At 48.9% G+C, this 15,407-nt stretch overlaps 1 protein-coding gene across 2 annotated transcripts in view; it reads left to right on the top strand.

Moving 5' to 3' along the window:
* Positions 1–15,407, top strand: part of LOC141957429 (phosphofurin acidic cluster sorting protein 2-like) — a 73,700-nt gene that overhangs the window by 39,045 nt on the left and 19,248 nt on the right. The window contains exon 2 of one of the 2 annotated variants that reach the window (XM_074898942.1): positions 13,057–13,144. In XM_074898942.1, coding sequence (XP_074755043.1) covers positions 13,057–13,144 — 88 coding nt within the window. Of the gene's footprint in view, positions 1–12,873; positions 13,145–15,407 lie in introns of those variants that run through there. The other variant, XM_074899033.1, reaches the window with a different exon arrangement.

The raw sequence follows: 15,407 nt of genomic DNA, 5'->3' as shown, positions 1-15,407 counted from the left end.
CAGCCTTGGCCGAGGTGGGTCTGACTTGGAACCAGGGGAGCTTTGAGAAGCTTCTCACAGGGGGCCACTGCTGTAGCCCCCTCCCCTGCTATCAAAAACCCCACCACACACACAAACGCAGCACAGCTGGGCATCCATGTCCCTACCACTGCTGGAGATGTGCCTTGTGTTTGTGTGGCTAGGTGCTCTGAGCATGTTGGATGGTCTGTGCAGCTTCCAGGATACTGGATAGTTGCTGGGGTCTCCAGGTATTGTGGACCTGTGTCTCACCTCTTTATCTCCATCCCCTCCACCAGCAGGTTGAGGAAGAGGATTCTCCCTCTCTACTCCACTCTTGTTGTGAGACCCCACCTGCAGTGCTGTGTCCAGCTCTGAGGCCCCCAATGTAAAGACATGGATGTGCTCAAGCAGGTCTAGAGGAGGCCACGAAGATGATCAGGGGCTGGAGCACCTCCCTTCTGAGGACAGGCTGAGGGAGTTGGGGTTGTTCAGTCTGGAGAAGAGAAGGCTCTGGGGAGACCTTATAGCAGCCTTCCAGTACTTAAAGGGGCTACAGGAAAGATGGGGAGGGACTCTGTATCAGGGAGTGTAGGGATAGGACAAGGGGTAACAGTTTTAAACTGAGAGAGGGCAGATTTAGATTAGATATGAGGAAGAAATTCTTTCCTGTGAGGGTGGTGAGACACTGGCACAGGTTGCCCAGAGCAGCTGTGGCTGCCCCCTCCCTGGCAGTGTTCAAGGCCAGGCTGGATGAGGCTTTGAGCAACCTGGTCTATGGAAGGTGTCCCTGCCCGTGGCAGGGGGTTTGGGGCGGATGATCTTGAAGGTCCCTTCCAACCCAAACCATTCTGTGATTCTATGATTTGGAGCGATAGTGACACTCTGATGTCGAATCTCTGATCAATCTTTTATATCTTACATGAGGGAAGAGTAGGGTGATAACACCCAAGGAATCATACTAATAAAAGGCCTCATGCTTTTGTAAGTGGGTAGCAGTGCTCTTCAGCCTGCCTAGGGGAACAGCTTCCTTTGCCTTTTTTCCATATGTGATTATCTAGAGGAAGGGATTCACCTCACCTTTGAACTGGCAGCCTATTTATAGCTGCAAGCTGAGCACCAGTGAATGTAATGCTACTAAGAAGCTGATGAATGCTTTGGAAGCCTTGGTTTCTCTGGGCTTGTGTTTTGGTTTTCTTTCTGCACATTGTTGTTCATCTCTTGGTAATTTGACTTGGTTTCATTTTTTTAGATGCTTGTTTCTTGGGCCTGGGAACTGAAGATAGTGCAATCTAGCCAGGCTGTTGTGCTGCCCCTCCCTTTGGGCATTAGGATGGATTGTCTGATGCCTTCACAGCATTTCTGTTAAGGAATTGCCAGATATTTCTAAACTAGGTTTTTCCTTTGAGTGGTATCCTATTGGTATGTCCAGATTCTGGGCTTTTAGTTAAGTTTGCTCTCCTGATGTTGCTGTCCCTTCACTTTTGTCCTTCTCTTAAAAGTTGTAACTGGCTAGAATTTCAGTCACTTGTGCTCTTATTTCCTGCCCTTTTTAACCACTTCTTACGTGTTAGATAGGGTCAGATTTAGAGGTATCCCCTCATGGCTTTTCAAAACTTTTCAGTATTATTCTGGGCTTGAACTAGCTTTATTTCTTTTATAGGCTTCTTTTACGGTTTGATCAGTGAACCAAAAAAAGCCACATTTTTGTCTCTTCTGCTTCATTTAGCTGGTGCAGAGCTGCCTGTGGGCCAGTCCCAAGGTATGTGCACTGACATGCGTTTTTCTAACAGGCTGTGTAGAAGAGCTGTGGATGACTCATTTTAGAAATGTTTAACGACCTCCTGTATAAAATTCAGAGTACTTGGAAAGAAAGCAAGGGCGCTGCATTTGAACATACAGGTTTGACCTGGCTGACATATACTGAGATGACGGGCGTAAGGACCATTTCTGTTGCACCAGGTGGCTTTGTATGCACCTATCGTGCAGGAAATCCTCCACTTCAGCGACAGATTCCCACGGGTTGGTGGGAAGGATTATATGAGAAACCACCTGTCCCTCCATTTCTCAAGTTCTCTGATAGGCACTCCGGTGCTCCAGTGAGCACTACAAAAATGTACTTTAAAGAGAATAAGTGCTTGGTAGGGTGTTGAATTTTTCATGCATGTTACAAATTCAGATTGTCTTAGTCAGCGTGTCTTTGGATGGCTGCATGTACTAGTGTGTTATGGTGAGGAGACACAGCAAGTTATTATTCATGGACCCTTTTGCTAGACGAAATGTCTATCATGATACCTCCTGGCTCTGCTTGCAGCTTGCTGAGATGCTGGATGGACACAGTGATCCTTGGAAGAATGTCCTGCTCCACTGGGGCAGTGTCTGGAAGTGATCAACTCCAGGTGCATGGAGTGTTATCTGCTTAGTCTGTGCTGCTTGCTGGAGCCCCCAGGGCCCTGTCAGCCTGTGAGTAACTGTCTGATGCTGCTGAGCCCAAGCTGCAGTGCTTTTGAGAGCAGGATCTGTGCCTGCTGGGCAGCCTGGCGGCCTGCTGGGACATCTTACAGTGCCAGTGAGCATGAATGACTGCAGGCAGCAGCTGCCTTGCCTGGAGATGTCCTCAAGGGAAAACTGCCTTTGCTCTGGCCTGCTGAAGCTTAGACTGCTCCCTGGATGCAGCTCCTCTACTTTTGCAGGGCAGCAGGTCTATGCTTCTCGATGCCTTTTCGCAGAAAACCTGATGTTACAGGGGTCGACCTGAGTGCAAAGCACTATTCTGTTGCTGGGGTTTTCAGGTAAATACCATGATACCCCTCCCGCAGCTAGGGATCTAGCACAAGCCATAGCAGTGTGTACAGCCTTCTCACTCCAGCTGCATGGGTTGTGTGGTATCTTTGCCTTAGAAACGCATGCACGACTGGGTAGAAACATCTCAGCAGCTTTGGGCTGCAGTGGTGTACAAGATGGACATCTCTTCCAGGAGGGGCTATTTCTGATGTTGACTGACAAGGAGAAGCAGCACACACTAGAGTGCTTGCAGTTGTCTCTATGCTAAAAGGAAAGGTGCTCTGTAGCACCAGGTAAGCTGCAGTTCCTTGCCATGGGGTATGTGAGATAACTGGTACGTCTGTGACAGTGACACATTGGAGTGGCTGACAGGGTCTTTCTAGGCAGATCTCCAGGTTTCCATTCCACCCTCTGAGCTTGCTTTTGACACTGAATGCAGAATGATTGTTCTCCTGTGATTTTAACAACTGTCCTTTCATAGATCCCCCACTTTTTGGACAAGGGTCCTTGTGTTATGTGTGGTCAACACTGTGGCCTCACTGGTCTAGATCAGTGGGTTAAGAGACCTGTGTATCAGACAGCTTAGAAACCTGTTGGGAAACTCCATGCAGAAAATTTAAACTTACATTTAGTCACCCTGGATCACTTTTGCTTTCATCTGGTAAGTAGTCCACAGAGACCCAGGGGTCTGAGGTGATGGGTGGGTACCAAACTGCAAACTGGTTGAAAGGAAAAGATTTTAAGCAAAACTAGTAGGGAAGACTGTGAGCAGAGACTGACTACATCTGGGAAGACAGCACAGCAACTTTGTTAAAATAGCAGTGTTCCAGCCTGTGCAGATCCTGTGGATGATAATACTAGGCTATGATGCTTTGGTAGGGTATTTTTCTCTTGCTGACTTTTTCTAGCACAGAGCAACATGACCAGACTGTAAAATTACATTATGAGGTGCCAGGTTTGTATCTGACTTTGAATCAGATTAAATGTTAGTAGGAAAAGAATTTTGTTGGGAAACATGCAGTTGCCAAGAGTATTATAGTCTTTCCTCTTAGCTTTTGAACCTGTTGGGCAATGTCATTTAGTATTTATGGAAGGGTAGAAAGAGAGAAGTTTAAAAACTGCATCACTGGGAGTGTGCAGGGAAGCCTCAGGAGCAACAAAACGTGTCAGTTCAAATTTTGAAGCTGCAGCCCCATCAGAGCAGAGAGCTGGGCGTTCTCTGCCTTGTCATTGGCACCTGTTCCTTGCATTTTGCCTTAGTGCAGTTATGTTGCCTACTTGGGCAGGCTGGAAGCTTGTGGAGCAGAGCTGTACTGTGTGAGGGAGGCATTTAGTGCATCTTTACAGGCAGTCATGAAGCTGTGATCAAACAGTAGCAGCCTGGCTGGTAGCTGTGCTGGATCCAGGGCTGTGCCAGTGCCATCAGAGATGGAACAGCTCTTGCCTAGAGTGGCTTGGCTCAGAAAGAAAGTGTTAATAGCACGGAGGAAAGCTGGATGTGCAAAAGGCTGTTGCTTGCCTCAGAGAACAGTGGTACCTGCCTTAACTCTCCATACTGGTAGGTTCAGTCCCTGCTAGTTCATATGCTCTGCTGGACAGAGCTCTGTATTGAATTCTGTCTGGAAAGAGACTTGCTGAGAAGGAGGGGCAGGAATAGCCCTGCCAATGTTGACAGGCTGTTTCCTGTTGCCTGGGTTCTGCACTGGCTGCATACACAGGCAGCGCTCATTCTGCTTGGGAGTTTGTGGTGCTGGGTATGCCTGTGGCTGCAGTAGCAGCTGCTCTTTCCTCCCATGATGTGACTAGCCACATTGGCAGAAATGGCCCCTGAAATGAGGGTAGGAAGGACGTACGTCTTGTGTGTGATTTGCCCTCCAGGCTGGCAAAGCATGTGGGAGCCCTCAGTCCACAGCAGGGATGTATCAGGAGGTGGCATTTCTCAGGAGGAAGCAGTCCTCAGGTCAGGAGGTGGTGTTCAGGTTATATGCTGACTTGAGCTGTCTCTTCGTCTGCTGTGTACAGTGTCCCACACTGAGCAGCCCTGGATATGAGCATAGCAGTTAGTGTTTGTGTCCTAGACACAAGTCCACAACACAAACAGCTAGTAGACCACAGTGGTCCACTTCTTTTCAAGGCTGCCTGTATTGCTGTGTCCAAAGAGTGTGGAGCTGTCTGTGTAGCTATGGAGCCTGCAAAGGACAGTTGTGCTTAGAGAAATATGCCTGGGAATAGGAAGGGAGCATTTCATCATACAGGCTTATCTTTGACTTGCCTCAGTATTGCATTTGCATTGGTGTGTGAAAGCAACATTTGTCTTGTTTAGAAGTGATTTGCTTGGAGAGATACTGCCCATGTGATGAGGCACATGCAAACCTCAGAGGGATGGCTCAGCAGCCTCGAGAAGGAAAGCACACATGCTCTGGAGCAGTCGGCTGCAAGCCTGACAATTGAGAATTCCAAGCAGCTTCACTGGATTGAAAATGTCTGTGCTTAGAGGGGATGCTTGAGAACAGGGAATACTCCCTGATCTTGATCAAGCATTTGTATGAGAGCTGTTTTTCCCTTGCAGCCAGGCCTGTTCTCTCCTGCTTTGGGATGCTGTCACCTCTGCACTGAAGAAGCCATGCATTCTCATGCCTCTGCTTCATTGCACTCCTGCTTTGAACAGCCCGCTCTTCCTCACTATGCCATTGGCAGCAAACAAACAGACAAACAGAACCATCTCAATGTTTAGCTCTTGTCCTGAACAGACATTCTTTCTTTAGAAATGCAGTGTTCCATGTGCACTGCCTGCATATTGACATTTTGGCAGCACAAAAGCAACCTGTAGTATATATATGTAGCTTTTTGGAAAGAAAAGTACTATGCAGCCTGAGCACAGTACTGCTGCTGGTTTATCTGCCTCTCCTCACATGACTCGCTCTGTTTAGGGCTGGTATACACTCAGTAATGCACCTTGGCTGGTCTCTTTTAACAAGGATGTTTCAAAAGCATAACCTGTTAAAACCCTGTGAAAGAAACATAGTGTTTGGTCCAAAACCTGTTTTGGCTGCAGCTATCAGATACCAGTTTTGAAAGCCCTGGGGAAGAGAATGATTTTGCGCATCATGTTAGGTATTTAGAAAGATTTTTATATGCTCCTAGGTAAGTCTTAACAAGTTTCTTCTGTAATGCTGAGTGAATCTTAAGTCTTTCAGACAAAATCAGTGAATCCATTACCTGGCTGTGCTCGATCCTCCCTCACACCTGGCTGCTGTCACACAGGTAGCAAGCAGCTCTGGTAGCTGTTGCTGGTGATCACTAGTAGCTACTGCTACTGGCTGAGACATGCACACAGTCTTTCAATGATCTTGTCCCTTCTCTGAACCTCCTTATCTTGTAGGTGCATTGGACCAGCCTGATATGTCTGCCATGCCTTGTCCTAATTGTTGTATCTCTTTGGGGGTGACCTGCTCTTTCCTATGCATCTGTTGAGTGGCCATGCCATCTCAGTGGTATTACAATACTCCGAAATATATATCTGGCCACAGAGGAGTGCTAAGAGCTTGTGATAGGAGAGCAAGCTGTTCCCAGAAGGCCTCTGGGTGACAGCCAGAGCTCCTGGGCAGACTCGTGTATGGTCCTTGCAGTGGGAAAGCTGCTTTTGAGTGTGTTTAATAGAGCAGCTGGGTGCAGCAAGCTCAAGGGCAAGTCTCTGACCAAACCAGAGCAGTTCTGAGATCATCTGCCCAGAGATTAAAGGCAGTCATCCAAGGGCTGATAAGAGCAGGGCATGTCTGATAAATGTACATACCCAGTGAGATGGTGATATTTAATGCAGTTAAGAATGGACTGCCCAGTCAGATGAGAACAGTGATGGCTGTTGGGGTGGGCTTTCTCTCCTGTGAGAATAGGAAAAATTAAAAAATGAGGTGCTCCAATTCAGTACAATGGTGCTGAGTCCCCACTTAATGTGCTACACTGGCAGGGCCTGCACTGGCCTCTTTGAAAAGAGGCTGCAGTCTCTTGAATGGCCATCCCAGGGGGCGTGTGCCAACCAGGACAAAAGGCTGTGAGGAGGACTCTGAACAGCTGCAAGCAGCCAGACATGAAGACAATCAAAGGTGAACATTTCTACTCACACTGTTTTCTTCCCTTTGCGTCCCATTTGTCCTGACTGAGGATGTCATCTTTATCTTGGTTATGTGTACCCTGCTGACACTGACATTCTTTGCTGTTTCCAGCAGGCCTTTGTCCTCCTCCCACGTAGTGTGGCCAGCTTGCTGCTGTGGGGAGAAAGAACCTCTTCCCAGCACGGGCTTTATGTTCCTTTGCTGTTATAACCCTCAGAGACAAAAGGAAGACTGTCAGCCTGTCCTCCAGAATGTCCGAGCTTTGGTCTTGGGTTTGGTCTGTCTAAAGGTACTTGGAAGGAAGTAGGATGATGGAGGGGACCTGGAATAGTCACATGGGAAAACAAGCTGGTTTTCCTAAGGCATAGGAAAGCTTACATAAGATGTGAAATACTTTACAGGAAATGAAGGGACGTAGCAACCTGGGGAGTTTTGTCTTCCTTTTCCTCATGCTTTGGGATTTCCTTTGGGAATTGGGATCAGTCAAACCTACTGCAATTTGCAGTAGCGGAAGTCTGCTCTGGATTCAGCAGACGTGTGCTATTAGTAGCAAGCTGCTGTCAGCCAGGATGCTGGGGAGCCATAATGCCTCTCATGGCAAGGGGAGGATTGCTGGTCAGCACCAGGGCTGTTGTACTGCACACCACCTTGTGTAGCTCAGCTGGGGGACTGGATACAAAGCAGGCATTTGGTGGCCCTGGCCCTAGTTCTGTCCTTGGGGACCCCAGGAGGTTGCTGTCATGGCCCTTGGCCTCTGCATCCTACTGTGTTACACCACTTCAGTGCAGCTTGATTTACTTGTCCTTCCCAGGCTGCAGGAGTTGCAGTTGCTGGAGGGCAGAGGCAAGCGTTCTAGCAAGCCTTGAGTGCTCTGTCACACTTTCACTTGGGGAGGCTCTCAAAGGAGGCTAATGTCAACTTTCAACACAATTCATCTTAAAGCATGTAACTGGCCCACCTACCTGTCCTGATGCCTGAGCTGCAGAACCTGATGAAGAATCTGCTGCTGTCCCAGTTCATTCTCCTGTTTGCTGGCAACAGGGACTTGGTTTCTGAAAGTGGAGTAGGTCTCTCCTCCCCGATGTGTGCATCAGTCATGTCTCGTGCATACTTATCACTTATGACTCGGAGAGTATCCTGGCTTCAGAAAGCTGTGACTGGGAGGGTGTTCTGGGCAGTATCTCACTGCTCACACCCCGTTTGTGTGCTCTTCCCTTGGCACCTGCTTTGGCCTCTAGCAGAGGTGAGCTGTAGGGTTGGACACCGCTCTGATCAGAGAGGGTACAGCTGCTTTTACAAACTGCTCTTTGAGAATGGCCAGTGTGCAGGGAGAGCTGCAGGGTATCCCCACCGACCGGGGTGTCTGTCCTGGCTGGCTGCCTTCTGCCCTCTAGTGGGAAGCTTTGCAGGAAATAGGTGCTGCACAGCAATTGGGCAGGGGTGCAGGAGTGTCCCCTACGCTGTGAGCCCCACTGAACATCTGGCATCTCTCCAGAAGCCCAGTCTCAGAAGTGGATATCATCTTGAAAGGCCAACCTGTCAAAGTCAGGAAAAATATCGAGGAGCTGCTAAACTGCTGCTATTGAATGCTGCTATCCCCACGACTGTGCATCCAGTAAAGGTGGTAGTTATTGATAAGGGTGTGTGGAGGGCCAGTGCTGGGAAAGCTGGATGTGCTCTAACATTTGTAAGTGGCATGCGAGCTACAGGCAAAACCGAGGGAGCCTGACTGCTGCTGCTTGAAGAAATTAGTGCAAATGTTCAGAGAAATAATCCTGCTCAGAGAATGAGCTGCCACTCACCAGTGGTCAGTAAGCCAAGCACTGAACAGCCCAGGGTGCCAGCAGAAAAAAATGTACCATGTCTGCTCAAAAGGAGTGTGAGGCTTGCTGTTAAGGTTTTATATCCCATTAGTGGCCAGACGTACCAAAGAGCCCTTGTTGCTGCCTCGCTTTATGCTCTAGCCTTCATCTTCCGTGTATGATCCCAGTAGAAGTGCTCCTCAGCACCCCTGCCTCTTCAATGTGCAAAAAGAGATGTCTGAAGTTCCTTGTTTACACAGAGCTCAAGCTGCCTCTCTGCCAGGCACCTGTGCGAGTTTGTGGATAAGTTTTGGGTAGTTGTGCAGCTCCAGTTTTGCCAGGTGCTTCTAAAGCTGCAGCTGCCCCACTGTGTACAGTACACCTGCAAATCTTTTTGCTGAGGCCGTAAGTAGGTCAAAATTGTTTTCCTCTCCTTACTAGTTGCTCTCAGACTTATGGGCAGAGCACAGACTCTAACCTGCTCCCTCTGTCCAGTGCACAGATGTATTTTCATCCTTTTTTTCCTTTCCCTCTCTACTAGCATTAGGAATCGTACCTCTGGTTTGTATTCCCCTGGCATCGGGGCCTTTAGAGGTGTGGGGCATCCATTGGCCTTGAAACACAACAGTAAAACCAGCCACTGTGTGTGTCACCTGTGAGCAGCAGGGACCTGTTGGGACAGGAGGTTGAATGAGTTTGCAAATGACAGCTGGAGCCAGTGCTTTACTACTGCCACTGAATTTCACAAAATGCATGTGTTACAGGAGCTTTGCTTTTCAAGATGAACTCACAGACCAAGTTGGTGACAGTGTTACAAGTGTTTCATCAGACTTCAGAGCAAAACCACCAAATTCATCCTTTAAGTAGAGAGGAAGGAAACAGTTGGGAAGCTGCAAACTGGAGCAGGAAAAAAAAAAAAAAAAAAAAAGAGAAAAAATGTGCCTAGAACATACTCTAGAAAATCACACACTCTAGAAAATTTCACCTTTGAAGTTTTATGTTATCAGACAGATAACTTGGTGAGTTCCTGGGTTTGCTCCTTTCTCTTTCTTCACAATCCCCCCACGCTTCAATCTTATTTTGATGTAATTGCTTGCAGTTCAGAATCCCAGCTTCGAAAGTCAGTGCTTGCTTAGCTAAATTGAGTGCGACTGTGTGTCTGTGTGCACATGTTGATACACACACACACACGCTCCTTGACTGGGGGTGGTGCTGTCAAGATGCACATGTCTGTGTGTATGCGCGTGTGCTCCTTTCTGTTACCATCATCTTAGCTGGGGTGGCGGCAGTGATGGGTGTAAGAATGTGTGTATGTGTACATGTACTCCTGTTTGTTACCTCCTCAGCCAGCAGCAGTGATGGGGTGTGTGTTCCTGCTTGGTACCAGGTTAGTAGGAGGTAGAGTGAAATGAGTGAAAAGTAGGAGCTGCTTTATTTTGTTTGAATGTTTAAAAAGCCATGATCAGGAAAGAGGATTTTTGGCTGAGTGACCATCTCAGTTAGTTATGGAAAGAGGGCAGCATTTCTGAAGATAATACCAGGAAATGGTGAGTACCTCTCTCCAGTAAACAACCAGTAGTGGAGAATAGGAGTGTAGTGTCAGACTGTTCTATTGGAGCTCATTTTCCTTGTTGCTGGCAGTCACTCTTGCTATCAGTGTTAGAGCCATGTTCACCACAGCTCAAGATAGAGGAAGTCCTTGCAGTAGTTCCTCAGCTCAAAAGCAGCTGCTACTTATTCTGTTTAATTACATGAGCAAGTGGATCCAGATTTATAATTTACCTACCAAAAAGTTCAGTGACTTGAGGGGATCACACAGTGATCAGTTCTGGGCCAGGCCATGGGGCAGTTGCCATGGGATTTGGCTGAAGTATTCAGAGAGGCATACTGTTCTGATTGCTGTGGATCAATCCTGTCCTAGAGAGATCTGCAGGGATTAGTGTGGGACCCACTGCTCTTCAGTACTGGCACTAAACACCTAGCAATAACATAAGTCTGGGTGATGCAGGTATTGGTTAAGTAAGAGATCAAAAGAGGGTCATCAGGGACAGCCAAGCTGCTAGGGAGCACCCTTTTGAAAACTGTGTGCTCGTGTGGTGCGAATAAGTACATTTAGACTCCAGAACATGTGTGCTAATCCCTGTGGGGAAGGGCAGTGGTATTTTAGAAAGCACTGTTTTGAGAAGGAGTTGGAGTTGCAGGGTACAAACTATACCTGGGCTAGTAAGACTTTTGGGTGCTGTGGGAAGGGAAGAGCAGAGGGTGCAAGGGGATAACCACCTTCCTGCGTGTGGTATGGGAAGGAACAGGGGCAGAGTACAGGGTCTCCCATTGTGCAAAAGAGATCTTGAAAACTGGAAAGGGGTAGAATAAAGAAGCTTTAAAATGCCTTACTGAAGATAAAATAGCTGCCCAAGTGGGCAGAGCTGATCTGTGTGCATATACTCTTCCCTGAGGAAAAATACTAGATACTGATGAGACTCCTGAGTGCCTCAGAGAGGAGCATGAAGAGCTAATGGGTGAATTAGTTTAGATAAGGAGTGTGTTTTACAGTAAGAACAACTGCCAGGTAGAATTGCAATCTTTCAATATCCTCAAATTACGACTGGATATCCTTATAAAGTTTTAATCTTTTGGAAATAACTTTTCTATCCAGGCAGATGTCACGACTAGATCAGTGTATGGAAAATTTGAGTAGACATTCTGTCCTTGCCTTACACATTCAAGACTCATTTGTCTCTGTGACTTATCTAGGGACTAAGGACAGTTAAAGCTCACACTGGTTAGTGATGGTGTTAGCTAAGCTTAGCCTCTTTTGCAAGCTTTTCCTTAGTACATTGGTGTGGTTGCTGTACCCCAATCTTTCAGTCCTGCCCTCCCTGCCCTAGAGGTAACCTCTTTGTCTTTGGCTATACTCCCCGCAGCTCGCTCCCAACCTTGCCTAGGTATTTCTGCAGAGCAAGAAGCCTGCCCTAGATGGTAAGATTTCTCCCTTCCTACAAGCGGGGAGGCTCAGAGGGGAGGGGTGGACAGAGGTGGGATCACTGATTGCAATGCTGAGGTGCACAGGGTACAGGGGCTTAGGGGGCTGTAGCCCTGGGTTTTGGCTGAAGGATACAGGCCATCTGGCAAAGAGGTGGGCAGAGCCGGCACTCCCAGCTTCCTGACTTCTGGTCCCTTCCATGCCCTGCTATCCAAACACGAAGGACAGAGCAGCAGGGTTGCAGTCACAGTCCAGCAAACCTTCTGCACAAGCTAAAATAATTTTAGCAGGGAGGGCAGGGATGTGGTAGGAAGTGAGTGCTTGCTAAACCCCAAACCTCTCCCGCAATATTGCTGTCTGTTCTTCCCTTTCCAGTATCATTCCACCTATGGGTTGTTCTGTGCTGTTGCTGTATGTTAGCATAGTAAGAGCAGGGTTTTTTCTATTAAAAAAAAGAAAAGCAGGAGGGAATAGATTTGGCCTTCAGAAAGCAGACAGAAAGTTATTTGGTGGTAGCCCATCTGTTCTCCAGGAAGGGTGGCCTAATTCTCAGGTACAGCACACTGGTATCCACAGAAGTTCTGAGTACTACTGGCTGCAGCAATGCAGACATTAAGCAAGGAGCACAGAGGCTAGCTTGCAAAACATGAGAGTGTCAGTGTTGCTTGTAAAAACGTGTCTAGCCTGTGCTCCCTGACAGATAGTCCCTTGCAAGTAGTCTCCATGGGAGTCTTGCTGTAGGCTTCTAGACAGGAGGTCAGGGTGGCTAGCTGTCTCACAGGCTAATCATTTGAGCAGCAAAAGTAGCTCTTCTCACTCAGCCTCAGGCTCCATCATGGTTTTTTTCTGCAAGTGCCACTTACCATGCTGAGTCCCCAGGATTTGAGGTTGTCAGGGTGGCTCTGCTGTATGAGGCTTCCTGCGGGTCTCCCAGCTTCCCAAGTCAGCTCTGTGTGGTACTGTGAAGGAGAAGAGCTGAGTTGTGATGTCTGCCTGGGAACATTTGCCTTAACTAAGTCCAGGATAAGAGTGGATTTAAGTGATTTGGTTTATAAATAAACAGCACTGTGGCCAAGGTAGATTTAAGCAGAGCTGGCAACAGCCCTACTTGGGAAGGGATCTCTTTACCACATGGCCTGCTGTTGGACTTCCTGTCGCATGCTAATCCCTTAAGCCTGCTTTAGCTCTGTTAATTTCCCTTCTTTCCTTTTTTCCCCAATGGGCTGTTTTGGTGGTACATGAATGCCAGTGTTCCTCGGCCAAGCTTGTGCCTGTGGCTGGGCCAAGCATCCAGGCTGCCTTCTGAGCACTGGGTGCCATGTGGCAGGGCCCCAGGGATGGTGGTGCCTGAATGTGTCCCATTCTCTCTGTCTTACAGGCTCTGCAGTCTGCGCCTGAAGAAACTCACAGTGCTGAAAGAGCTGGACAAAGAGCTGAGCTCTGTGCTTATCGCTGTGAAGATTCAGGTAGGCTCCTCTTCTTGCTGCTGCCTGATGGCAGCAAGCCCATCCTTGTTGCCCCCTGTGAAGTGCTGGTCTGCATGTCCCTTGCCTTGTGCCAACCCCTTGCTTCTGTCTCAGTTAGCACCCTTGGGGAGATTTTGACTCTCAGGCAGGTGGGAACGATGCCCCAGAGACAGCAGTAAACTGTCTGGTGTTGATTTGTATCAGGGATGAATTTGGTCAGGCCTCTGTGCTGGGACAAAGTATGTCTTGTTTCCCTGCCTGCCTCAGCCAAAGCCCTCCTTCGAGCTGCTGATCACAGTTTGGCATCCCCTACCCCACTGTTCCCAACCCTTTAGACAGGCTCCGTGCTGCGTGGTTTCTGACAGTGCCCTCCATCCAGATCCCCTCCCTAGGGAGTGAAGGGTGGGATGGGAAGGGAAGGGTGCAAGGGATCATCATCTCTGTGCATGACTTCTGCTGACATTTGCACCCTGTGTGATCTCACTGCTGCCTCTGCTGTCCCCTCCCTTTCTCTGTGCATTCCTGCTAGGTCTGGTGCCTCTACTCTAAATCAGGCAGAAGGGAGGGGAGAGGATCTTTGTCACTAAGGGAAGAGGGAATTTGCTGTCATCCTGGTGTGTGTGATCCTCCCCTCTCCCTCTCTGCAGCTGTTGGTGAACAGTTGGGTCCCTGTGGATGTGGGCACATCCTTTCCACCTGCCAAAGGACAGCATGGAAGCAAGATGCTTCTTGAGTAGGCTGTCCTTGCCACAGCTCCCCTAACGCAGCTGAGATGCTGGTGTCCTTCCTTCGTTCTTGTCAGCTGGCAGAAAAGCTGCTGATCCCATTGAAAGCACTGTGGGGTGGGAGCTCAGCAGCTTTGCGCTCCCACAGAGCTCTTTGTGCCACACACATTAGGATCTAAATCCTGGATTAGTGCTGGAAGCTGCAGTATTAGTGAAGCTCTGGGAACTGGGGTTTGCCTTCGTGGCCGATCTCATTCACTTGCACAGAAGGAGCTGAAAGCAAAATGTGTGAAACCCAGAGCCTGGAGTGAGGACAGCAGGAGGATGCTGTGGTCCATACACTATTGACCAATGTCCAATTTTGCTGTCGTTTCCATCAGTGCGTATGGTGCCGTTCAGGAGAGCTGAAAGCACTGGGCTTTCAGCCTCGAGACCCCAGAGACCTGCACCCTTTTGGTGCAGGCTTTAGCAAGGGAACAACCTGGGCAGGAGAGAGCTGCCTGGCCCCTGGAAATGCGGGAGCAATCAAGGCTGGGCCACAGGTGCCAGCAACACAGGACTGGGGGGCTGCGAGCCAGCTGGGGGCTCTGGGTCCCACGAGGCAGGGAGGGCTACACTGACCCCTCACTCCTTTTATCTCCTGCACTGTCAGCCCAAGCTGTTTGTGCTTCTCCAGACTGGGGAACCTTGGGCTCCTGTGCAGACCCCCCCTTCTGCTGGGGCTGCCATGTGCTGAGCATGTATGTCCTCAGCTGCCTCCTCTCTCATGAACCACAATGTGAGACTGTGAAAGAGGCTGCACAGTGGCACTCCAGCTCTTTCAAACAGATCACCCCTGTCCCTGCTACAGGCCAACCTTGCACCCTGTTGGTAATAGAAATTAACAGGCCTCAGCAGTGACTGAGGCCACAGGGACTCTTCACTGCAGGTCTGCTTTCCTAGCCAGGCAATGGAGGCTGCATTCAGGGTCTTAATTTAAACATGATCAGCTCCTCTCTGTGTGGCCACATACCCATGGCTGCATGCTGGTGCAGGCTTTCTGCAAAGCTGAAGGAAACTGGAGGAGAATGCTTCTGCCCACGTTACCCTGTGGTTCAAGACTCACTGGGGTGGATCTGTGTGCCTCCCAGGCTGCTTCCACCTGCCTGACCAGCCGTCTTGGCAGGGTCAGGGACTGCTGAGCTTTCCTGGAAGGCAGATGGAAGCTGTAGGCAGCTTCAGCGCAGTCTGCCTACAGAATGGCCTCAGTTGGATCCATCCCTCCTGCTCCTCTCCTAGGTAACAGATGACTCACACTAGAAAGAAGCTGTTTGAAGGCTGCCCAACAAGCGTTGCCATCTCCATCTTTTGGATGGAAACAGCTGATGCATGTAATTTGTGGAGGACCTGCAAGTTCCCAATGGGGCAGCTGGGGACTAGTGGAAAGGGAAGCTATATTTTCTCTCATTTCAGTAGTAGCTCTGTTGGGTTAAGAAAGTTGCCTGTCAGGAAGCTGCTGCCCTGAAAGGTAGATTGCATGGAAACAAAGCTCTGACCCT

Source organism: Athene noctua, chromosome 1 (genome assembly GCF_965140245.1).
Source record: "Athene noctua chromosome 1, bAthNoc1.hap1.1, whole genome shotgun sequence".
Lineage (NCBI taxonomy): Eukaryota > Metazoa > Chordata > Aves > Strigiformes > Strigidae > Athene > Athene noctua.
The sequence above is the reverse complement of the archived record's forward strand: the minus strand, read 5'-3'. Positions and strand labels throughout refer to the sequence as shown.